General features: G+C 43.3%; 1 protein-coding gene across 1 annotated transcript in view; it reads left to right on the top strand.

Annotated features, from left to right (window-relative positions):
- The first annotated feature begins 227 nt into the window (after positions 1–227).
- LOC122912775 (androgen dependent TFPI regulating protein) overlaps positions 228–24,564 on the top strand; it is a 61,120-nt gene continuing 36,783 nt past the window's right edge. Inside the window, exons 1-3 of the mRNA XM_044258944.1 lie at positions 228–439; positions 10,577–10,711; positions 12,287–12,388. Of these exons, the coding sequence (XP_044114879.1) occupies positions 287–439; positions 10,577–10,711; positions 12,287–12,388 (390 nt within the window). The 5' untranslated portion in view covers positions 228–286. The remainder of the gene's footprint in view (positions 440–10,576; positions 10,712–12,286; positions 12,389–24,564) is intronic.

Below are 24,564 nucleotides of genomic sequence, written 5' to 3'. Positions count from 1 at the left end.
CCCCCTGCTCCTCTTCCAAGCCTAAGCATTGAAACTTCTGTAAATCTGGGGATTACTTATCATTATCTAAATAAAAGCGTCTAAAAACCAGCAATAATCCCATCTCCCAAGTTTATCAGGGAAGGAGCCTATGAGAGAAGCCAAATTCAGCCTTGCTGGAACTCCCAGTCCCAGAGGGGTGTGGTTTACAGCTCTCGGGCATGCCTTATGACTTCGGCTGTGACCCACAGACGGACACCAGAGGAAAGCTACCTGAGTCATCACGGCTCCCTGGTCAGAGCTAGCCATGACGAGGATTTGTACCTGCGTATACCACTTCCTTGTTTTGAGCTGGTATATTTTTCTCAATTATTACATCTCACAACAAGGAGGAGACCAGCGGAAATCCAAAGTCTTTCTCAATGGCGGACAGTGGAAGTACTTGACATTCCTAAATCTGGTAAGCCCGTATGACCATACCAGGAAGCAAGCTGTTTGTCCTATAGAGTACCAGTGTTTTTACATGTATCACCTTTGAGTTTTATTAAATACAAAATTCTATTCTTTGTCTTCCTTCTTCATTGTCTGTGAGTTTTGACTTTTCTTTTTGACTTGACAATCTGCTCTGAGAAACCCAGCTCAGAAGTTATCGGTAGCTGTATTTTGTGCTAATTGTTAAACACTCTTTTGAAAAGAATCATATCTTGGAGTTCTTCTTGGATGAGCTCAAATGGAAAGACTAAATTAATAGTTTCACTGTGGGACTGACTACCAACACAAGCAGGATTTTGAACTTTGCTTGGGGAAATCTGTGAGGGAAGACAGAGTGGTGTATGTTGCGTGGGAAGCACAATTTCCAATGGGGGAATGATGCCATTTTCCAGCACATACTAACAGATTTATCTAAGAAAAGCAAACACATTTTGCCATGTTCAGATCCCACGTCAATTTTTTATAGGCTCAGGCTCCATTGTAAAGGATGGATCACTCAGCCAAATGGCAAATACACATTTTTAACAATTTACCAACCAATCCTATGACTCGATTCCTTCTTGTCTCTCTAGCCCAGCTGACCACATTCTGATGAATGAAGTGTGAATGAATGAGAGAAAGACAGGTTTTTAAAAAATGTTTTGGGAGTATGTAAAAATATTAGTTAAAAGCTAAAAATAGTCCATCCTTTGGGGATGCTAATTACTGTTTCAGTTTTTTTTTAACTAAAATGTAGGGTGCTGTAAAAACCTGTGATTTCAGAAACCGGACAAAATATTCCAGTCCTTGGGAATCACAATCCTAAGCAGAAGTTATGCACGGTCAGAAAAAGTGATACTCCAAAGGGCTACTGAGAGGAAATGCAGAAGGTTCAAATTCAAGGGGCCTGGACATTCTCCTCCTGTCTGGCTACTTGCTGGCTTTTGATTTTGACTTGAAAGTTTCCAGCCCTGGCCTCTCTTGTGTACTTGAAATTATCAAGGTGACTCTTTTCAATCATAGAATTTTGTGAAACAAACACACAAATAGAAAACCACAAAGAAATAGTTTTGTAGAGCAGGATAATATAGTGAAAACCTCAGCTTTGAGTTATCTATAGGCTTTATATTAAAAATAGTCAACAAAAGACAGGGGTGTCTGCAGCCAGGATTGATGGTGGAACCTAATCCAAATTCCGGTATGGACGTCCCACCTCACAGTAAGCATGGCTGAGAACATACTTCTCACCTACTCCCACGAACCATCTCCCTGACTTCTTCATTCTCAGTTCCATGCCCCGGAGCCCTCATGTTTCCAAGAATGGAAAATGCCACTTATCTTGTGGAAGACACTCTTCTAGGAGGCCAATGCCTTATCCATTAGGCTACTGGGGCTTCTGTGGAAGACACTCTTCTAGTATTAATACCCTTTTCACTTCCCTGATGAAATCAGCCACCAGATCCTATGTTTTTCCTTCTTCCCCAATCTTACTATCCCTGTAATTACAGGCTCTTATTAATTTGTACCTAGGTGACAAGATTATCTCTTCATTGCCCTCTTATTAGCCAGCAATCCATGCATCTACCTCTCAGATTTCCGATTCATCTTCCCAAAGCACTGGTTTTGGTTGGGTTTTGTTATAACCTTCATGAGCCTGCTTGCACAAGGTGGTTCTGCCCCTCCAGAAATCACAGTGGCTCCCTCCTATTTTTATGGATCCAACTGTGAACTCCTGACTGAAGAGCTCACCAGCCGACTCAGCCTTAAGGTCCCCTTCTCCCCAGAAGAGCTGGTTTCTTCTCCAGGAAGGCCTATGTCTTTTCCAGCGTTGGTCCCTAGGCTTCTTGCCATCACCTTTCTCACTCCATCTTTATTTTTTTTTTCAATTTATTTATTTTCAGAAAAACATTATTCATTATTTTTTCACCACACCCAGTGCTCCATGCAAGCCGTGCCCTCTATAATACCCACCACCTGGTACCCCATCACACCATCTTTAAATGAAAGGCTTATCCACCTCTCTCCACCACTTTACTGCTTTCATAGGCCACCCAAAATCCCATGTTTTCTTTAGAATCTCTGCTGACCAACTCCAACTCACATTTGTTTTTCCTTTCCTTGAGTTTTCATGGCATCATTCAGTCTCTGGTTATTTATGTAATAGTATTATCTTCTTATTTCTACCCATATGTGAGTCTTAACATTCCAATCAAAGTGTAAATGGCTCAAAACAGGAGTTCTGTCTCCTAACATTCTATGAGTCTACACTCTATTTGCTACAGTGGCTGGCGTGCCCCCAGAAAAAAAAATTAAGCGACTTCGTATGTTGAGTGCACTTGAACTTCAGTGTTTTCTGCCTTCCTGAGCAGTATTATCTCTTCTGACATCTTTTGGCTCTTGAAATGAGCACAGAGGGGTTTGCTTACCTGTGGCTGTTTCCTTTCCAGGCTCTGTTAGGTGTCATCTTGAAAGTATGACTTAATGTGAAGTTTTCTTAATAAAACATTCAGTTTTATGACTTAAGATGGGTTCACTGTGTTTCAGAGGATCAGTTTAAAGATAGATTCCAAACATGCTGCTCAAGGTGAGATCCTGAGCCTTAACATTTCTCGCTCTTGAGGCCTCAGGGGCTGATTTCATAATTGTGTTTCCTACTGATTAATTGGTGTGTCAACTAATGATTAATTAATGACTAGCTAGTGGTTGTGTTTATAAAGGCACAGAAGTCTCATAACTTGCTGTAATACTCCTTAAGTTATTTTATGTAAACTTGTTGGCTTCCTTGCCTTCCTTCTCTTCCTTGCCTTCCAGGAAATTTACCACCTCCCTTTAAACAGCTTTAATTTTTACTTGGCAAAATATCTGTTTTGCCCCATTTCAAAAGCACTATCCACCTCAGCGCATGTCAACTTTCTGACCATCCTCATTTTTTTTTAATTTTAATTTTTTTTTTCAGCATAACAGTATCATTATTTTTTTCACCACACCCAGTGCTCCATGCAGTCTGTGCCCTCTATTATACCCACCACCTGGTACCCCGACCTCCCACCCCCCCGGCACTTCAAACCCCTCAGATTGTTTTTCAGAGTCCATAGTCTCTCATGATTCATCTCCCCTTCCAATTTACCCCAAACTCCTCTCTAACTCCCCATGTCCTCCATGCTTTTTGTTATGCTCCACAAATAAGTGAAATCACATGATAATTGACTCTCTCTGCTTGACTTATTTCACTCAGCATAATCTCTTCCAGTCCCGTCCATGTTGCTACAAAAGTTGGGTATTCATCCTTTCTGATGGAGGCATCCTCATTTTTCTTCGTGAAGCATCCAACGGCATTCAAAGGGAAGATGCGCAGGATTGGTGACAGGGGGCGCTGTGGGTGGGGTGCCACTGAGAGTTGGTCCCAGTGGCCAGTTCCTGCCTAGTTCCCAAAGAGAGTAACAAAAAGAGCGAGGAGATGTGAGCTTTTGCCTAATGAGGGAGTGCACCCACCCTAGGGAAGGAGCGGCCACTTCTCTGTTGGGAAAGAGAGGCTGTGTAGCCCCATGGTTATAAGCATGAGCTCTGCTATCATGAGCATCTGGGATGCCAGCTCAGCTCTACTGACTCCAGGGTCTGTGATCCTGGGCCATGTATTCCTTTGTGTTTTGAGTTTCCAAATCTGCCAAGTAGAAATAAAAGGAGTGCCTCATCACAGAATGACCATGAGGGATATGGGACTCAAAACACAGAAAGCTCTCAGAATGCTGTACGCACTGGGTGTGGAGATAGGAGGGTGGTGATGGGCTTCTAGTCATCTCATCTTTGGGTAGAGGTCATGCAGAGGCCAAGGTGATTTATTGGAATGTGGGTCACCTGACCAAGGTTGATGGGTTATGGGTCCAGGCAAGGGTCATCCTCCCGCCTCACTGCTCTGGCATCTCCCTCTGCAGGGTGCATACTCCAGCTTCCCAACCAGAGGATGGCCACTGTAGAGCCCCCTTTAGCTGTGCAGGTACAGCCTTCAGGCACCAGGGCTGTCCTGGGGATGGAGATGGCCAGCTCCAGCAGAGAGCAGTGAGCTGTGCTGAATGGGGACATCCCTGAAGCTGGGTGTGGAGACACGGCTGTACTGTGGATATCTTCAGGGGGCTCGTGTCAGCTCAGGTTTCCAGTGCCTGGGACAAATGTTGTGTCCCCTCCTCCCTATCTACTCCATTTCTATCCAGGGACTGCCCCTGACCTCAAGGAAACTAAACTGGGAGACAGGGGATTGGAGGGGATTTTAGCTATAATTTAACTTGTTGGCTTTATACAGTGTTCTGGGTTTTCCTCTCTTTAAAAGTAAAATTCCTCATGAAACTTTGTGCCACATAACTGGGATCTCCAGGGGAGATTCTGGATGGTCCCCTCCCCCCTTAACCAACAGAGGCACGACCTTTCCCTCCATTTATCATGAAGTTGCCTAAGCCTCCCACAGCTCTGACCTCATTCTCCTCAGTCTGTCACCCTGACAACAGTAACTTCATCACATAGGTCCTCAGAGATGGCAAAGCAGGGCCGGGGGAAGAGAAATCCTTGAGGACCTTCCATTGGTCCAAACTCCAGAGCAGTTCACAAACAATGAGAAGACAGGATCCATTTATGTTATAGGACCCAGTGGGGGCCAACATTTAATTTCCATTAACAGGCTAATACATTCATCTATGGAAGAGAATTTTTTCTCTGTTTTGACTTAACAGAGTCAAAAATTGATTATATGTTCACAAAAATGCTTAAGGCCACTGTTTTCACCTCTCAGATAGCTGAAGTCATCACCACCAGTACCTAAAATAAAATAGCTGTAAGGTCCCTGGGCAACCATGACATTCTGGTAGGTTCTTTATATATACACTGTATAGAGGTCAGTGATTGAAGACCCCGCTTCTGGGGCCAGGTTGGCTCCGCTGTTCACTTGTGTGATCTTGAGTGAGTTACCTAACATCCCTGAGCCTTACTATCCTCATATGGTGTGTATCCCTTGGTGTGGCCCCCAGATTCTCCCATGTCCCCAGCATCAAGGTACTTGTTCCCTAGTTCCCGGCAGGAGTATTGGCTGCTGATGACTCACAGCGAGGTCTTATCCCAGAAATGCCCTTAGGAGAAGGGAGCTGCCTAGACAAGGCTCAGGGTTCTCCCTGAGGTGGCTGCATCCAATGACTGGTTGATTTGAGGTAGAGAGGCCGGTCGCTAGGACAACTCTGAAGAGCCAGCTCAGCTCCAGAGCTCCTTCGGAGACCAGCTGATTCCATGCAAGTGCATTGCCTTTCATCTTTTCCTGCAGCTCTGTCCTCCTCCCCCACCCCCGCCCCTTCCTCTCACAGTTGTTCTGAGAGCACTCCTCAATGAATGCTTTGCAGGCAGATCTAAGAATCTGGTTCTGTTTCCCAAGGAACCTGACTACATGATGTAAGATAGTAAACATACAGAAAGGGTTCCTCCTCTTCTTTCTCCTCTCTTTTTCCTAATAAAGACACATGAGCACAGAGCCCGCCCTAGCCTGTACTATGTCTAACACAGTCTCTGAGTTTCTGGCACCTAACAGGCACTCTGTGAATGTTGGTTGCACGAATAAATAACCAGGTCATGGGTCTACCTGGTCAGAGCCACTTTCTAGGGAACCCCACCCCACCTACTCCCAGCCTGTCCATTCTGCTGTTACTCTGATGCCAGTGGTCCACAGCTATGCAACCCTGGCTGAGCACCCTTAGAACTCATCTTCCAACCTGTCCTTCAGTGCTCTCTGGGTTTCTTCTCTTCTTATTTTTTTCCCTCCTTTTTATGCCAGCTTATATTCTTCATATCATTTCTTCTTCTTCTTCTTTTTTTTTAATCTCAGGTTTTTTACTTAAGCTAAGTGCACATGAATGGTGCTTAAAACAGTCTATTATATAAAGTACACATCTATTTTAGCAAAGGCTTTCTCTACCTGCACCCAAACTACCCTCATCGTCGCAGTTATAGAAAATCATCACCACCATTAGTCCCTGTTTGCTATTTTATTCTGGAATAGTCTCCTACTGCAAGTCTTGCATCATTTTGAAGGCGAGACCTAAGAAAAGTCCCAGCGTGTTCAAGTCAGGCATAGAGCTGGGCTGGGTGTTGGATGACTTGACTCATCCAATAAGATTTGTAATGTCTTGTTCAGGAAACTTGTGGAATTTCCCTCTCTGGAATTATTATTATTTTTTTTAAATAGAAGAAATTCTCATTTCCTGAGATAGTTGAAGAAGGTTCTGGCTTAAAGGCAAAGAAATTAACTTGATGACTTAGAAAGGCGAAGTTTCCATCATTTCAAGATTTTTGTGAATCTTGTGAAGGCATGTGAATGTAAAAACAAAATTTCCTTTAGCTATGGTTTCTTAAATTGCACTACTTAAATTGCACTGCTTAAATTGCGCCTTCCCAGGTGGTAAATTTGTTAGCGAGCAGCAAAAACGGAAGCCAGCTAACAAACTTAGACCAGCAACATTTCAGAAAAAAGGCACAAGGAACAAACAGACTTAGAAAAGAATTGGTAGAAGAGATAAATCACAGAGCTGTAGCTCTGAAATAACCCCTGATCAAGATTCCATCAGCTCTGCTTTCCTGGGCATCCCAGATAGGTGAGAAATGTAAATGACAATCATTTTATTGTGAGATTCTTCAAAGGAGGCCGGTTGTTGCCATCTTGTTTTATCTCTACTGTATTGGTCTGCTTGGACTGCCATAGCAAAATACCCCAGCCTGGATGGCTTAAACAACAGAAATTTATTTTCTCACAGTTCCAGAAGCTAACAATCAAGGTGTCAGCAGGGTGGGTTTCTCTTGAGGTCCCCTCTTCTGCCTGTGGATGCCACCTTCTTCTCCCTGTGTCTTCACATGGTCCTGCCTCATGGTGCATGGGGTCTGCATCCTAGTTTCCTCTTTTCAGAAAGACACCAGCCATGAACTTGCCCTGACTGACCTCGTTTTCACGTTTTTACTTCTCTAAAGAACCTATCTCCAAATAAAGCCACAGAGGGTCATAATTTCAACATAAAAATTTGAGGGGGGAGCATAATTCAGTCCCTGATAGCTATGATTTTCTCCCTCAACTTTTTCTTTTTTCTCTGCTCGTTTTATAAACATTTCATTGTATTGTCCTTGGGGAACGAGCAGACCCTTGTCGCATTGGGTGAGCTGATACCAACCTGACCTTGGGGCCCTTCAAGAAGCCTCTCCCCTGAACGAGCTCGTGGTACCTCCCTCTCCTTGCCCTCCAGCTCTGCTGTGTGGCTCCTCTCTGGCCTAGTTCTGGCTTATTTATTTCTCTTGGCAACACCCTAGCGCCTCCCTCCTGAGTTCCTATGTGAGGGCTCCACAAATATTCCCTGTTGGTACAGATGATGGCATGTCAATGCAGATTGAGATCAGTAGGGACAAGGCTGCCCCACGCACGCAGTTGGCATATACAGTGAGCGAGGGTGGGGGATAAGGGGTGGGGTGGGGGGAGGTGGAGACGTGAGTGGCAAGTTTGTGGTGTGGAGAAAAGTTTTACTGATGAAGGAGAAGCCAGGGAGGCTCTGAATTATGTGTTCTTTTCTCCCAATCCCATTTCCATATTTTTGACTGGGAAGAGCCAGAGAAAGTTAGGACGAGGTTGACTCATGGTGACCCTAGGAAGGTCTTGCTAAGGAAAGCGGTCACATGGACTTCACATGCTGGGTGGAGGCGTCCTCTCCCCAAAGACAGAAAACCTGGCAGACATTCAGTGCTCAGTAAGTGATTAATTGCTCTGTTGATAGAAGAGCGCAGGCCTCCTTGCCGGGGCCCAGGCCCCACGCCTGCCCTTCCCAACTAAAGCAGCTGCCTGCTGGGGTCTGAACAGCTGGAAGTGAAACCAGGGGTGAGGTGAGAGCTGCTCTCAGGGGTGGAAAGAGGGGAGGAGGATGCAACTTCCTCTAACATCCATGTGCAAAAGACGGCTCCCAATGCTACAGCCCAGGGGCAGAATGTCAAAAGTAGATGGCGGGTGTTGGGGTGACCTCCTCTTCAGGACATTCAAAACCATTGCCCACCCCTCTTTGGAACCACCCTTCTGGCTCAAAAACCTCCTCCTCCTTTCAGGGATCATGGGACTCTTGTACCTTCTCCGTTTTCTATCTGGTCATTCTTTGCTACTTTGCGGCCCCCTTGTCCCTCATGCCCTGTGGATAGGGCATTGCCCCCGCATTCACTTTCCACTTCTCTCTCTCTCCAAGTTCATCCTACCAGTAGTGCTCACTCCTGGATCTTCACTGTCCCACCTCTCTTGGATCTAAATGTCCAAATGAAAGTTCCTTTAGGCAAATGGTTTTCAACCTTAGCTGTCCTGATGCAAATCACTTGAGAGAATTTTTAAAAAATCCTGAAGTCCAATCCACACCTCTTAGGAAATTAGACTCTCCAGAGAGATAGGTTGAAAACCAGGCATCAGTATTTTTAAGAGTCAATTTTAATTCTCCCACCTGGAGATAGCTGGCTTTCTTCTGACCTCTATGGTGCTTTACTTTTAATGGAATCCGACTTCTTCTTCTTCTTTTTTTTTTTTTTTAAGTGTGACTCATGAACCAGACTCTGGGTTTTAAATCCACAATAACCAACCTTAAGACTTTAAGTAAGTTTGTTCATGTCTCTATGCCTCAGTTTCCTATTCTGTAAAATGAGTTAGGAGAGAGCATAATAATAGCACTTACCTCATAAGGTGGTTATGAGACATTAAAACCTAGATCAGTGCCTGACACATAACAAGAAATCCATGAAAGTCTGTTATTAGAGCTTTGAGTAGTCACTAGGAATTTTCAGTGATAAATTTATGTTTAATCCAGTGAGTGTTTCCAAAACTTGAGCATCTGTAAGGATCACCTGGAGAGTTTGTTAACAAGTTCCTGGACCCCACTCCCAGAGATTCTAATTCCCAGTCCAGGGTGGGGCTGAGATCCTGCATTTCTCACAAGATTTTGGGTGACACTGGTGCTGCCAGTCTGAGGACCCAGCTCAGGTCTAGGTCCTGGGTCTGAATTAGGCTGGCCTAATTCACCTCTGGATCCTCCCTCACCCACCCATTCAGGCTGGGTGGAAGGAGGCCAGCTCTGCTAGAACTTTTTTCTAGAGTTCAGACCTCAGAGGTAATTCCCCAACAGCTAATCTGATCCATCCTGAGAGCAATGTCCCAGGTTCCAGACCTTACCTGACTCATACTCTGAGGGAAGTTTTTCTGATAGCCCCTTTTGTACCAACCCAGAGCTTTCGAAGAATAAGATGGGCTCTAATGCAAGCACAATCAAAACCAACCATAACTCTGTACTTTGACCCATAAGGCCATCAGTCAGAAGCCACAGGTTGGTTCAAAACAGTAAGAATGGGCAAAGTTTGCCCTTACCTGGTCTTACTTCCCTGAAAAGAGCCCTATGTCTCTTTGACCTCACCTCAGGGACCTCATGGTACTTAGTGATGCACCAGAGCCCTTGGCCCGCTCTATCTCCCTGGATTTAATTCACTCCTTTAGACAGATTTTCTTTGTAAGGCCTTCAGGCACCCCATTCAATCAGGGAAGATGTCAACTTGCCCCTCAGATAAGCAAGACGCCATTTTGTGCATCTCCCTCAGGAGAGCACAGAGCCCCTTTGTGGCGCTCTTAACCCTGACTCCAGCTTCTTTAATGGGATTACAGCACTGGGCATTTAACATCTTTTTTTTTTTTTTCCTTCATAGGAAGAGGCCAGAATACGTCCACCATTGTGTCTGGCTCTTTGCCCTTGTGCTATTTTATTTGGTTTTTCCCACCTCCGTGCGGCTGAGGTAACTCTCATTACATTCTCCTTTTAAGCTGACTCTTTATTTTGTTTCCATTTTAGCTCGAGTCCATTACACTAAATACTGTACACATTATTATCCCCTAAACGACTTTACTCAATCAGTTTTAGCGAGCAAGGTCAGGGCCCACTGAGTTGGAAGACCAGCCCTTGAATTGGCTCTCAACCAACACAGCCAACTGCCCCCTCCTTCTCAAACCAACATTGCTCCCAGAGGGATGGAGCTTTACATCAGTGAAGAATGTATTAATTAAAGCAAATGAAAATGCCCTCATTTGTTGTAATGAATTCAGCTCTTGCAGGCCGTTTTCTACGGGGTCGTCTGTGTGGAAGATGTACTAAAAAGAATTAAGGGGGAAAAAGACATTAAGTTCATGACCGCCTTCAGAGACCTGCTTTTTACCACGCTGGCTTTCCCAATCTCCACAGTAAGTCACAAAGATGTATTAGTAATATCGTACACATGTCACTTTGGATGAACATCACTCCTCCTGGTCAGCAAGGCTGTTCAGGTGCCCATTATTGTGAACCAGAACAAGGATTTTTGCATGAATGTCTTGTCTGAGGACTGTACTGTGTTGCCTGGTGTCATCAGGAAATAAGGCTCATTACTGACCAGAATTATCACTGCCTTCTTATCTTTGGAAACATTTGATTCAAAATCCTTGTGGATGTCCAATGGGGAAGTTTGAAGGATCTTTCTTAATCAAACTACAACTAAGATAGCCTTGGCTCCACCAGAGTCCTGGGAATGCAGTGCTGGGGAGACAGATGACTCATTTTCCCTTTTATACATCTTGTTTCACTTGCTACAACAAGCATATGTTACTTCTGCAAGTGGAAACCATTAGAAAAGGGGGGTGTGTGTGTGCAGGGTATGAGAACTTCAGCGTTGGCTCGTGGAAAAGACAATTGGGGAGAGAGTGAGACAGTCTGTCCAAAATATCTAGTGTAGGGTGCACAGTGAGTGCCTCATTCATTTTGTTGAATGAATGGACAGTGGAAAGAAGCCTGACATATGCCAGCGACAGCGAGCGTATTTGCTGACACTGCCCACGTTTCGATGACATTGCTTCTGTTTTCATTCATTGGTTAGAATGGAAGGAAACTGAGATCAAGGTTGCCCAGCAGGGCTTATGCTTAGGAATGACTGCCTCCCTCCGCCTGTCCCGGTCTTGTCTCCTATATTATTGAGATTTCAGACTTAAATGCAAAATGAAACTGTCCAAACACTGACAAGTTCTCAGATAACAGAGCAAGTCCTGGCATTTCAGTTTTACTTTGCAGGAAACCTCCTCCTCCACCCCCATAAATCTAAAGGCCAGGTTTTTAGTAGCAATGGAATTTATTCATTTTTTTTTAAGACTTAGAAATGGATGCTTTGGAATTTAAGAAGATAGGAAGATGGGAAAATTAATGGTTATTTCTACCCCCATCTCTACATTGGCTTTGTAACCCAGAGGACAGACACTTGGCCAAGAGGCACGAGAAGATGGGGATCATTTCAAAGCTCTGAGAAAGGGGGAGATACAACTTTCTAATATTAACTAGCTTGTGAATTATCCTGGGCGCTAGTCACTTCTGTCCCCTCCCATTCTCCCTGCATCCCCTTGCCATGTCTATAAAAGTGGAGGGGGGGCAAGGAAAGAGTAAGACTCAAACCACCCAGGTGACTGATCTTAGTACTCCCAGTGAAAGCTTAGACCAGAGATGTCATTGGTTAAAATAAAATGACTTAATGGTCTGTGAAACCTGTTCGTTCATATCCTCCCTGACTGCCATGGAGACAATTAATTGATCCCCAGTTCTCTGGAATCCCCAGAGAGTGGACATAGGACTTCAACAGTCAGGAAGTCTGTCTTCATTTTACATTTCTATAATGTGTCTATAGGATATCTCTAAAACTGGTGTCTATTTTTATTTTACCATGTTTCCTTGGTTAACTTAGAAAGCTCTGATGGAAAACAAACTTAATGATGCTATTTTTGTATTGTGTTTTCCAGTTTGTTTTTTTGTCGTTCTGGATCCTCTTTCTCTACGATCGAGAGCTTGTTTACCCTAAGGCCTTAGATGGTATCTTTCCAGTGTGGTTGAATCACGCAATGGTGAGTAAAGGGCAACTTCAGTGACTACACAAAGGCATCAGCCTCCGTACTGAGAACTCCAAAGGGCCTTATTTATGTTTCCAAACTTCTCAGTCCCCATCATGCTATACACTCCTTTTCCATCCCATCACTGTTTATTTAAAGAGAACTGTGAGGGGGCGCCTGGGTGGCTTAGTCCGTGAGCATCTGACTCTTGATTTCTGCTCAGGTCATGATCTAAAGGTTGTGAGAGGGAGCCCTGTGTTGGGCTTCATTCTCAGCAAGGAGTCTGCTTGAGATTCCCCCTCTTTCTTTCCCTCTGTTCCTCCCCCTACTCTTACATGCTGGCTCATGCTTTTTCTAGATAAATAAAACCTTAAAAAAATAAGTAAAAAGCACAGTGAGGATACAAAATAAACAAAACAGCTACTGTAATTGGAGTCACTGTGAGGAGAGGGGATGCCCAGGCAACATTCTTTGCAAGTTGCCTCTGAAGTCATTAAGAAGACACCCAACCATAAGGACAGGCAACGTCTTGACAGCTGCAGTCCTGAAAGAGAGGTGACTTCAGTGAATAGCATGTAATGAAATTCTGACCTAGGAAAGAAGTTAAGCCACCTGCAAGAAAAACCCACTCCAACACCCACAGGACATATCTCAGCTCATCAGCAGCTCTCCAGCTAACACTTGATTGGGACCATTGGTCACAAACGCACTTATTCTTTACCTGTTTTTATGGAGTTACCCCCATTTGGTTTTTTATTCGTGCATTTATTTTTGAGGGGCTAAATAGTAAATAGGACCTGTTCTGAGGGATTCAGGTCACTGGTATCTGAATGCCAGAAACAGTGAGTTGGACAAGAAGTGCTGGTACATGGTAAGCCCCATCTTGGATGAAAGAGGAGGTCCGAGTCATTAATACTGCATGTATGCAGGAAACATTCAAAGTCCTAGCTCAGCTTCTCAATATTTACAAATGCATATCCACCTTAATCAGGAGTTCAGAAGGAGGTCTCAGATTCTGCAAAGCAAATGACATTTAAAAAAACCCAAAAAGCCAAAAAAACAGGACACCACAAGGGAGAATATGAAATCTCTTCATGTTCACAGATTTTCTTCTGCTCCTAACCTTTCCATTGTTTTAAATAAAACCTGTGTAATTGCCAATTTGGAACAGCAACTCCATTAACTCTGCCCCTTCATGTGCCCTCCCCCCAGAAAAGTGTACTTTCACTTTAAATATGTAATCAGTGAGATAGTGATTATTAATTGACAACGATAAACAAGTTCTGCTCTAACTCAGAGTTCAGGACCAAAAATTTATATTAAATAAGTCCCACCTCTCAGGGACCCCTCCCACCACCACCTCATCTTCCCAAATCCCCATTGACATTAATCTGAGACACACATGTGGGGAATATTCCTGATTTTTAATGGCACTCTATACTGTGCTATGCTAAGCCTATTCTTCAAACATGAACTCATTTAATTCACACAACTTTCCTTAGATGACAACCATATCCTGATTTTTTATAAATTAGAAAAAAAAAATAAAAGGCTCAGAGAGGTTAAGCAATTTTCCTGGGACTACCAAGCTCATAAATGGGACAGCTGGAATTAAATCCAAGACTAGCTCACTCTTCGTTGTTTTTTGTTAAAATAAAAGTGTAAAATTTGTGGTTCGATCTGGTTTCATAATTCAACAGGCAATCAAAAAGGATGTCACTCTGCTTGATTAACATAGTAAAGTGGGAATTCTCATTTAAAAAAAAGAAATCCAGAATCCCCATCTGTATGGTAATAAGCCAAAACTTGACTTAAGAAAAAGAAGTGATTTGGGACAAATAACTGATGTCACTAGATGTTACTAAATGAAAAGGCAGAGTGTAGCAAGTGTCTTTTTTTTTTTTTTTTGGAGCCAAACACATATATTGAACACACTTTATGGCTTTTTCATGGCTTTGTAAGCTCATGTAGGAGTTTTCCTACAACCATTACAAGCTTTCTACCTCTTTGGGGTTCCATGTTCCACATAGACATGAAGTTGGATTTATTCCAAACAGTTGTAATGGCAATGCCCAGCGTTTGCAACCTTGCTAAACAGCTATACGGAATGTTGGTAATGTTGTAAGCAGATAATTGGATAATGTATATCATATCTGTGAACTAATTAGCAAGGCAGATATTATACAACAAGGGTCTTAAGATTATTTGTGCCTTCACAGTCTGGGGGTTTCTGTTGACCCTGCTCCTTGTCCTATGGTCAATCAAGTAAATCCCTTAGGAAGAAAGGGCCAGAGTCTACGGAGGAGAGACACTGGTGACAGAGAAGAGAGGAGGAAGCAATCTGCCCTCGGTCAGACACAGACTCTTCTGTTTTCTGTTCATTTAATTGGAGAAACTCCCAACAGAATCTTTAGGAAAAATGTTGGCATCAGCAAAACCAGCATTGGGTTTCTTTAATGTGGTCACCTCCAAACTTCTATGCTTCCTTTTATTCTGTTCCAAACACAAGATCTTCAGGACTGCATTTCATCCCTCTTTCCCAGATCATGTCCCTTCCTCTGGACATTTTCTGTCCTTACCGTTGAATCCCCCTGGTCCCGCTGATCTGTTGCCTCAAGGAAAGCTTTCTGCTAATTTCTCATACCAGTATGAATGAATATGGAAATAGCTATTACTGGGTCCGTTTGTCAACTCTTTCTCCATGCTAACAGTGTCCTTCCATGACAACCCAAAGGAGTGAGTACCTGGAAACCACCACTGTGGCAGCCAGACTGATGGTGGGCGATCAGGCTGGACATTGCACTAGTTGCCTCCATGCTGCTGGCCCTGCTCTAACCAGAATCCCCTTTTTCCTCTTCCACAACATCAGGATTATTGCTGTACATAGCCAGTGTCATGCTTTCCTGAAAGATTCTTTCATTCCATAACAGTACTTAGTTTGCTATTCTAGTCTTAGCTTTGAATATTTTTCCCATTACCATTTGTGATACTGCCCTGGGTTTAATGAACAGCATTTGTCAGATTAAGAAATAACACTTTTCCCTTTGGCACAGTGAGGTTCTGAGATCTTTGTGATTCATCAAGTCTTTGGAATCCTCCCAGCCTGATCCTTCTAGCTCATCGCAGACTCATTATTGAAGTACGGCCATTCAAAGTTGACTGTCATCTCTAATGGACATTTTTCTACCCTTGGTTTTTATTCAAACCAAATAGTAACCTCAGTGAGATATTTGCATTCACGATTGACAGGCTGCCATTGGCTGGTGCCCTAGGAATGCCCATTAGAACCAGGCTGCCTTGTTTGAAGTAGATCCACCTGCCTCTTTCATTGCTAAGCCTTCTCCAGGCTTCATGAAAGAAGGAAAAGAACAGCAAAGTGTTCCTCCAGGTCTTGCCAGGAAAACATTAACTACCCAGTTCTTATCTAAATGACTACTAAAGATAGAACGAGAGCAGGCAGACTTAAACAGCAGGAAGAGGAATCTGTAACTGAGGAAACCATCAGATCTTAACCTGAAGGGAACTAGGGAACTTATTTTTCTAGAAACCAACCTAAATTGTCCAGGTTGCCACCAGGGAGAGTTGAAGTAGATCAGAGAACCCCCTCAGAGCCCCTCAACATTTGAAAATAGTACACAGTTTTTGAGAACGTGCATGCAAACACTTTACAAAGTATCATGGGTGGCATAGGTATCTTATCATATAAAACTTTCAATGCATGGTTACAGAATTTTAGAACTGATAAAACTTTCATTGGTATTAGGGGAGGTTTCAAAATAACCTGTTCTTTTTTTTTTTTTTCCAAATAACCTGTTCTTAAGAGACAGACCTTACTCTCGCTTCTTACATTGGAGCAAGTGCCAATGTCAGTCTTAGTTATTTCATGCGTTGTTATTTATTCATTTGAAAAAATAATTAAGTACTGACTGTGTGTGTATCACCATGGTCAATATTTGACAAAGCTTTTGATTTCTAGCACACTTAAATCTGGTTGAGCCTGGTATATACACACAAAAGTGAAATAATAAAATAACAGTGAATACTAATAGAAGACATTATTGCCATGTGAGGTGTTACTCTGCAATTTGTGATTATTGACCAATGAATGACATGAATGGGAGGAGGTCTTCTGTATCCCCTGTGTCTGGCCTTGCTATGACCATACATGTGTCACGAATGAACAACCCAGAAGGCCTTTGGGCCCTCTCTGAGGGTGTGCTGGGGAGACAGGGCAACTGTACACCTTCATGGCATGCAAGATGTTGTCTCTCCCTAAATTCTGACCTAATCTCAGATTTTTTGCTCCTACCCCTAAGCCTGATGTACCATAGTTGGTTTGCTAAGTAGAGGAAGTGAACTCCGATGAATAAAGAAGGTCATCTGTCAACACATCAGTACCAAAGAGTCACCTTTTGTCACACAAATTACCACCCCATCCCCAAGCCCTCCTGACTCTTTACCCCACCATCCTTCTAAGCAGAGGAGATCCACAATCTAGATACTATGGGTAACTCAGTGTTTTTCAACCTTTGGGAATAGATCGTTTTGTGAATCAGGAAATCTATGACTCTGTAGATTGCTTTTATGGGACTCAGGTTAAGATCTCCTGAAGTAACTGAGCATATATTTGAAAAGAGGACTCCCAGATGATTTTGATACTTAGTTCAATTCTAAAAGACAAAATCAAGAACTATTCATTTTTAAAAAGCAATTATGATATATAGAGAGCTGTTTTCATCTCTATGGGGAGATAAGGGAAATTTCTATGGAGTGATTAGAGAAATGATCCACTCTCCTTGGGGCCAACCTTAGCAATTTAGGTTGGTTTCTGGACTTCAGGAAGCTTAAACTATAGATATTTTATATCTAATCTTTTACATATAAATTACTTACTAAAAGTAGAAACTGTGTTAAGCAGCATCTTTGACAGAACATTTGTGGCAGTAAAAACAAAGGTACAAAAACAACCCCCCTTCCCATTATCATTTCCAGAAAGTCCACATCTGAAGAAAAAAAAAAAGGGACTTGGTCAAAGTTCCCACGGGAGATTCCACCTCCCATCCACTGCTGCCTCCCCAGGACACGAGATACCAGCCAAAGTACGTTCTGCAGATATCAGCCCATGTCACTCATAGGGTGATAAGTGAGATCCATCAGAGGATACTTGAAACAGAGCTGAAAGTTAATAGAAACCATGCAGCTCTTATATAGTGAGAATTGGAAATACACTCGCTTCAAAAAATAACTTTGTAACCATATCTTGATTGATGCCATTTTTATCAAACGTAATCTACTATAGGGAGCCTGCATTATATATTTTTATATAATATATAACCAGCTAATACATATAATAATAAGAAAGACATTTAACTTTAACATGAGGCAGTGATAATAAGCATTTATTGAGTGCCTTCTGTATACCAGGCCCTCTTCTAAGCACTGAGGATGCAAAAACAAACCAACCACAGAAATCTGTCCTTGTGGAGAACATATACATCCTAGTGGGGAAGACAAGCAAATGAATAAAGAATAAATGATGTCAAGTACTTTAGTGAAAATACTAAAACTAAAAATAAAGCAGGGTGAGGGAACAGAGCACGGTGTATGTGTGTGTATGTGTGTGTGTGTGTGTGTGTGTGTGTGTGTAGAACTAGTGGTTCTATAGGATATAGGATAATCAGAGTGGTCAGGGGATGTCTCTATGGTAAGCTGATGTTTTCAGAGAAACTTGGATAAAGTGAGGAAGGAAGCTTCTGAAATTTTGTTCTGCTTAGACATGTTTGAGATGCCTATTAGACAACAAAGCTGAGGTACAGAATAAGAAGTTGTGTATAGAGCACAAGGGAGATTTCCAGACTGGTGCCATAAACTTTGTTGTTTTCATCATAATGATTCTTTTCCAAGTTAAATAAGATCACCTAAAGAGTAAGTATGGTTGGAGAAGATACCCCAGGATGAAGCCTTAGAACCTTCCATTTTCCATGCCTGGAAGGGAAAGCAAGAACATTTGACAAAGGAGATTGAGAAGGAGGTACCCCTGAGTTAGGAGGAAACCCAGTGGCCTTTGGTCTCCCAGAAGTCAAGTATGCAAAATTTTCAAGAAAGGAAGTATTGCATGTCAAAAGCTTCAGAGAGGTCAAGTATGATGACATTGTAAGATGACTTGAGTTAGAATTTTCCACTGGTTTCAGCAATATCAAACTCTCTGGTGACTTGCACAAGAGCAATTTGATGGGGTAGTGGTAAAGGGAGATAGAGCATTTGTCATGCTGTATGCATTAGTTTCCTGTTGCTGCTTAACAAAGTAACACACACCTAATGTCTTAAAACAACACAGATTTATTACTGTGTAGTTCTGGAGGTCAGAAGGTCAGAATGGGTCTTCTGGGATAAGGTCAAGACATCAGTAGAACTGCATTCCTTCTGGAAATTCCAGTGCCCTTACATTTTCCACTACAGTCTGTCTATATTCCTTGATTCACTCCAGTACCTTGTTCTTCAAATCTATTTTATCATTACATTCTGAAATCTTCTCTGGCAATTTTCTACTCTAGACAAGGTCCACGTCAGGAAGAAAATATTACCACCAACAATGAGCAGAAAATAATATTGAGAAAGAACTTGTCCTGTGACTCTAGGGAGGGTAGAGACACACCAGAGAAGGCCATGAATGGCTGGTTTCATGGTGTAATACAGAAAAGATCTCTTCCAGAGCCTTGTTCCCAAGGTCCTGAGCAAGAATGAAAAGGCAGTGATTGGCTACATGAGGATATTTCCTTGGATATTTTCTTCAGGTTTAATCACTATGATTGTCCTCTTGTTTGAAACCGTTTGTAGCTACGCCTTTATTCATTCTAGTTACTTCCTAATCTTGGAGGGGTTAGCTGTTCCAAGGCCTTCACCTGGGAAACATTGAGAAGTTGAATGAATGCTTCAGGCTCTGAGGTGAAATCCGAAGCTAAACCAGGATTAGGGAGGAGAGTTAACTGAGGAAGGACAATGAAGCCATCTTGCCCCTCAGGAAGTCTTAGGGTAAACAGGAGATTGTGATAATGAACTGCCAAAGGATTACCAGACGGCTCACAGGTTTATGTAACTAGAACCAGTGATCACCGGACCTGCTTGCTTCATCTCTTGAGAGCAGGAACCACGATGGCCAAAATGTTAAAATCCTGTTTCAGAGAACCTCTAATGCATGCTGAAGAGTGGTGTGCTTTCACAATTCCACTATGCTGTGGTTTTCTAACAACAGGCTACTTTCTAAATAAAAAATACCCCTTAGAAAATACACCCCAATTTCAAATTTAAGGACAAAGGTTTTTTTTATTTTTTTAATTTATTTGACAGAGAGAGAGAGAAGAGAGGGAACACAAGCAGGGGGAGTGGGAGAGGGAGAAGTAGGCTTCCCGCTGAGCAGGGAGCCAAATGTGGGGCTGGATCCCGGACCCTGGGATCATGACCTGAACCAAAGCAGACGATTAACAACTGAGCCACCCAGGCACCGCCCCCACAGAGGTTTGTTTGTTTGTTTGTTTTTTAATGATCAAAACAGTATACATATTTTGTAAGAAGTTATTAGGCATTTGGATAATTAAAATCCTTCCGTGTCCTTGAGGGTGTGCTGGTGGGTCTCCCCTCCTCTGACGTAATTCATCTTTACTTCTTTGGCAACCAAGGAGAAGAATGACTTTATGTTGGAGAGTAAGCAGATGGAGAAACTCATAACAGAAGATCCTAAACCCTTCTGAATAACCAAGAGAAAGAAAGAAAAAAAAAAAAAGCTAAGTGGGTGGGTCAGAGCTAACGTCCCATGATCTCAGAACAGAAGTGAAAATGTCCAAGAGCAGCCCAGGAAGGAGAGCCTTCTCTGTCAGATTCCAAGGAACATCCCTGCTTGATGAGAAAGTCAGCACAGAAAAGCCACGCCATGCTTCTGGCTGTTTCAGAAGCCTACTGCCAGCCGCCCCAAGACAGCTGTGGAGTCCTTGCCTGGGGCAGGGAGCTGCCCAAGGGCTTTCTCCTAGCTCCCACCCCCTTTCCTGGTCTCAACATCTTCCCTGTTGCAGAGCAGTCCCTCCTGCCTAACTGGAAATTCAAGTTTGTCTAAGTCCACCTCCCTCTCACCTCCATGTCCTTGCCTTACCGGGCAGGGGAATATTCCTGCAGGGCATCGTCTAGTCTCCTGGACAGCGGTGATTCCACTCACCTGCAAGACATGGATTCCTAACTCTCAAACACCTTGAGTTTTGCATGGCCAGCCCTGCCCTTGACCCCACCCCCCACAATCCCATGGGAACATTTGTGTCTACAGGGGATTCCTTTGGCAATTGATTTCTAAATTTTGCCAACTCCACCCCCCTACTGGTAGCCTTACGTACTTACCAGCTCTATTGTTTCACACCTTCATGTGCTCATGAGATCCACCCATCTTCTCTAACCTTTCTCCCAAGAGCAAAGTTAGGAGGAGTGAGCCCACGAGGTCAGGAACGAGCTCTGCGCACTGAGCTGCATGGCATTAGGTGACTGGTCGCCTTGGGAGTGAGAGTGAGAGATTTGCTCAAAGTGGGGATCCTGCTTTTATGCTCAGTGTTTCTATACGAGCGTGGAGTGTATCCTTGAAGCCTTTTTTTCTTTGTCTTTTAGATTAAATCCTTGTTGCCCTACTCTCTGTGCTTTTGAGCGAGAGGTGAATGAGGGAGTCTTGGGTGTCATGTTCATGTGTGTTGTGTGTATGGGGGCTGGTGATGTAGGATCCAGACAGAACCCCTGCCTTCACGGAGTGTATCGTCTAGTGAAGGGATGGATATTAATCTCCCAAGTTAATGTATGAGGACAAATTTTTAAGTATTCTAGGAGAAAGACCAGCAGGAGTGCCTAATATGGATTTGTGGGTCAGGAAGATAAGATTAGGTTTCTGAAGATAAGTAGCTGCTCACAGGTAGGAAACAGGGCAAAAAGAAGTTCAGGCAGAAGTCAGCACCCGCGTGAAGCCCCCAGGGGTGGGAAGGAACTCAGTGTGCTGGAGGAAGGGAGAGCAGGGGAGGTGTGCCAACTAGGAGGGCAGCTGGCTGGGTTGTGGGAGCAGCCCAGGAAGGCCAGGCTGAGGATTGTGCATCCTGGTTTTCCCACCATGGGAAGACTTTGCAGGGTTGTTCCTGCGGTGTGACATGACCTGCTCTGTATCAGGAGAGGCCCACTCTGGCTGCCGTCTATAGAACATTGTGCAAGTGGGGAGACCAAGGAGGACGCCATTGCAGGCATCCCGGTGGGAGTCTTGTGCTTGGGCCAGGGATGTAGGTGTGGAGATGGAGAGAAATGGAGAGACTGCAGGAGTATTTTGAAGGCAGAATTTATAAACTTGCTGTTCGATTAAAGGGGAGCAAAGGAAAAAAAATCCAAGATCATGCCCATGATATTTAGCATGAGAAACTGGAAGAATTTGCATAGATGGGGAAGACTTGTAGAGAAGGGGGAGAGGAGAAGGAGCCCAGGGGCAGGGAGAGAGAATCTCAAGCAGATTCCCCTTTGAGCTCAGAGCCTGATCAGGCGCTCGATGGCACAACCCTGAGATCATGACCTGAGCTGAAATCAAGACTCAGATGTTTCACCAACTGAGTCACCCATGTGCCCTTGGCTAGAGCTTATTTTTAGGGAGACAACTTGGTGTGGTTGTGATACGTGTCATGTGCCCACCGCTGTGTGAGACACATGGTTAAGACTTTAGCAAATGGGGGCTTGCTTTCCCTTTTCTGTGGCTGTGGCCTTTCTGTATTCTGTTTAGCACCCGGAAGACCTAATGGCCCTTCTAAACTTGAATGGTGGGTCTACCTGTAATTGGACGCATGTACCTATAAACAGGTAGACTTGGGGTCTGCCATCAAGCAACACTGGTGGTTGCATTTTCAGTCCCGACTTGGAAACTCTAAAATTACCAGATGTGCCACATGGATCATTTATTACTCAATTTTCCTACGCTGTGGTATCCCAATGCTGATCCTCCCTGTGGGAGACTCTCCAGGTCCCCAAAAGGTCTCTGGTCCTGCAAATATGAGCCATCGTCTATCTTCATGGGCCCTTCTTCTGTGAGTACATCAGGATTTAAAAGAAAGCATTTGGGGCACCTGGGGGGCTCAGTGGGTTAAGCCTCTACCTTAGGCTCAGGTCATGATCCCAGGATCATGGGATCGAGCCCCGCATCGGGCTCCCTGTTCCACTGGGAGCCTGCTTCCCCCTCTCTCTCTCTGCCTGACTCTCTGCCTACTTGTGATCTCTGTCTGTCAAATAAATAAAATCTTTAAAAAAAGGAAAAAAAGAAAGCATTCTTGAAGGACAGCATTTTTTAAAAAATCGCTTTGGGTCATTATTGTGATTGCTGTAATTTCTTTCTAAGTAAAAACCAAGGGGCCGATGAGAAACGTGATGCCAGGCCTGTGTCGTTGGTGGGTTGGGACTGATGGCAGTCTGAGGTTGAGTTCACAGTTCCACGGATATTCTGCATTTTTCTTTGGTTTTTTGGATCCGGCCCTGGATGGTACACTGATGTGGTACCATTGGGCCAATAAAGTTAAAACCCAATTCAAGGTCACAAATGTGGGTGCTGGAGGGGCTGAGTGGGTAAGGAAACTGAGGGAAGCCAGCAGCAGACAAAAGAAACCTCACTGAGATTCTAGACTTCACTACATTTCTCTGTAATTTTCTCGTCTTTGAAAACAGAGCAGTTCTTTAAGCACAGCAACAGTGAGAAGGGAGAAAAATCCCCCTCGGTGCTGTGGAAACAGTAGGGAGTCATCTCATATGGTCTAAGGGGTACCTGTCATTAGGGAGGGAAAAAAGAAAAAGAACAAATGCAAGTTGGAAATCTGCATTTTACAAAACGTGAAACGTCCATATTTAAAAATAACTGCTCACAGTTTTGGGGACACTGCTACGGGGGACAGTATATGTGCCTACCGGGTACAGTTTTGTGGGCTGGGTGCCTTTTACAGCCTCTGACTTGTGGGGTCAGCTCTGAGATTAGTTGAATGTACTTTCTTTTTAATCAGATGGTGTTTCTTATCACGAATGCCTTTCTCACTGATCATGATGGAGAAGATCAAAAACATAGCAGCTTCTTCTGCTGCTGATTTCGACCCACGTAAGACGGCCTTGATTAAGTCTGGAAGTGAGGGCTGGGCTGTGAGACGCATACTTGTGTGGGAAGCTGGAGTTGGCATAATCTGGGTGGAACTTGGACTTCCTAAAGCTTTCATTCATGCTTCTGTGAAATTTTTTTGCATATTCCCATCATCAAAGTATATCTTTTTGCCAATTATCTAAGGGTTTCTGAACCCTATGGACACTCTACTTTTTGTACATTTTCTTTTAACAGATGTTTTTTGCACATTTGGACCTGCCTTTCTTGTGGTGAACCTACTTGCCATCCTTGAACAGCTAAAATAATTGAAAATGTCCTCGATGTCATTAAAGAGACCCTCGATGTCATTAAAGAGACCCCCCCACACACTTAACACAAGAATCTACAGTCATGTCGGCTCATACCTTCCCTGTCTCAGCACTCAGAGAATCAGCTGCCTAATTATGAATGTTTAAAAACAGAATGAAAACTTGATGTTAGTAAGTGGCAAGAGGGCATGGCCATTGCTTGAAAATGCTGCTTTTTGCTATTGCCTGAGACATCTGATTCAAACAGACAATAATACAATGATCGTTCCTTTTTTCACTATTTCATGACTGACAATAAATATTCTCTTATTCATTTTTATTCAATATACATTTATAGCAATGATTGGCAGAGACACTAAAATACTTAACCTACCTATCAAATAGTATTTAATAAAAGTCTTTTGTCTCCCATCAGCCCAAGAAGGTTAGTATAAAGCTTATATGTGGGAACATTTTAATTAATATGCATACTTTTACTGACATATTTTAAAATACTTTGCTAACCTAATAATGTCAGAGGTAGTAGCATTAAAATATCATTATGATCACAGAAATTGTAAGCCTGACACAAAAAGTGCTTAAGAAATATTTGTCGAATGCTATTTGACAACTGGAATATGAGTTGCATATCCAGGGAGAATATTTGTGGGGTTTTTCTTGAGGTGGTGACTTCTGGAGCATGGCACAGATAATCTGAGATATCTCCAAGTGTAGGTCATCAGGAAATGACCATCTGGTGAAGCATTTTC

Source organism: Neovison vison, chromosome 1 (genome assembly GCF_020171115.1).
Source record: "Neovison vison isolate M4711 chromosome 1, ASM_NN_V1, whole genome shotgun sequence".
NCBI classification, from domain to species: domain Eukaryota; kingdom Metazoa; phylum Chordata; class Mammalia; order Carnivora; family Mustelidae; genus Neogale; species Neogale vison.
This window is presented reverse-complemented; position numbering and strand designations above follow the sequence as displayed.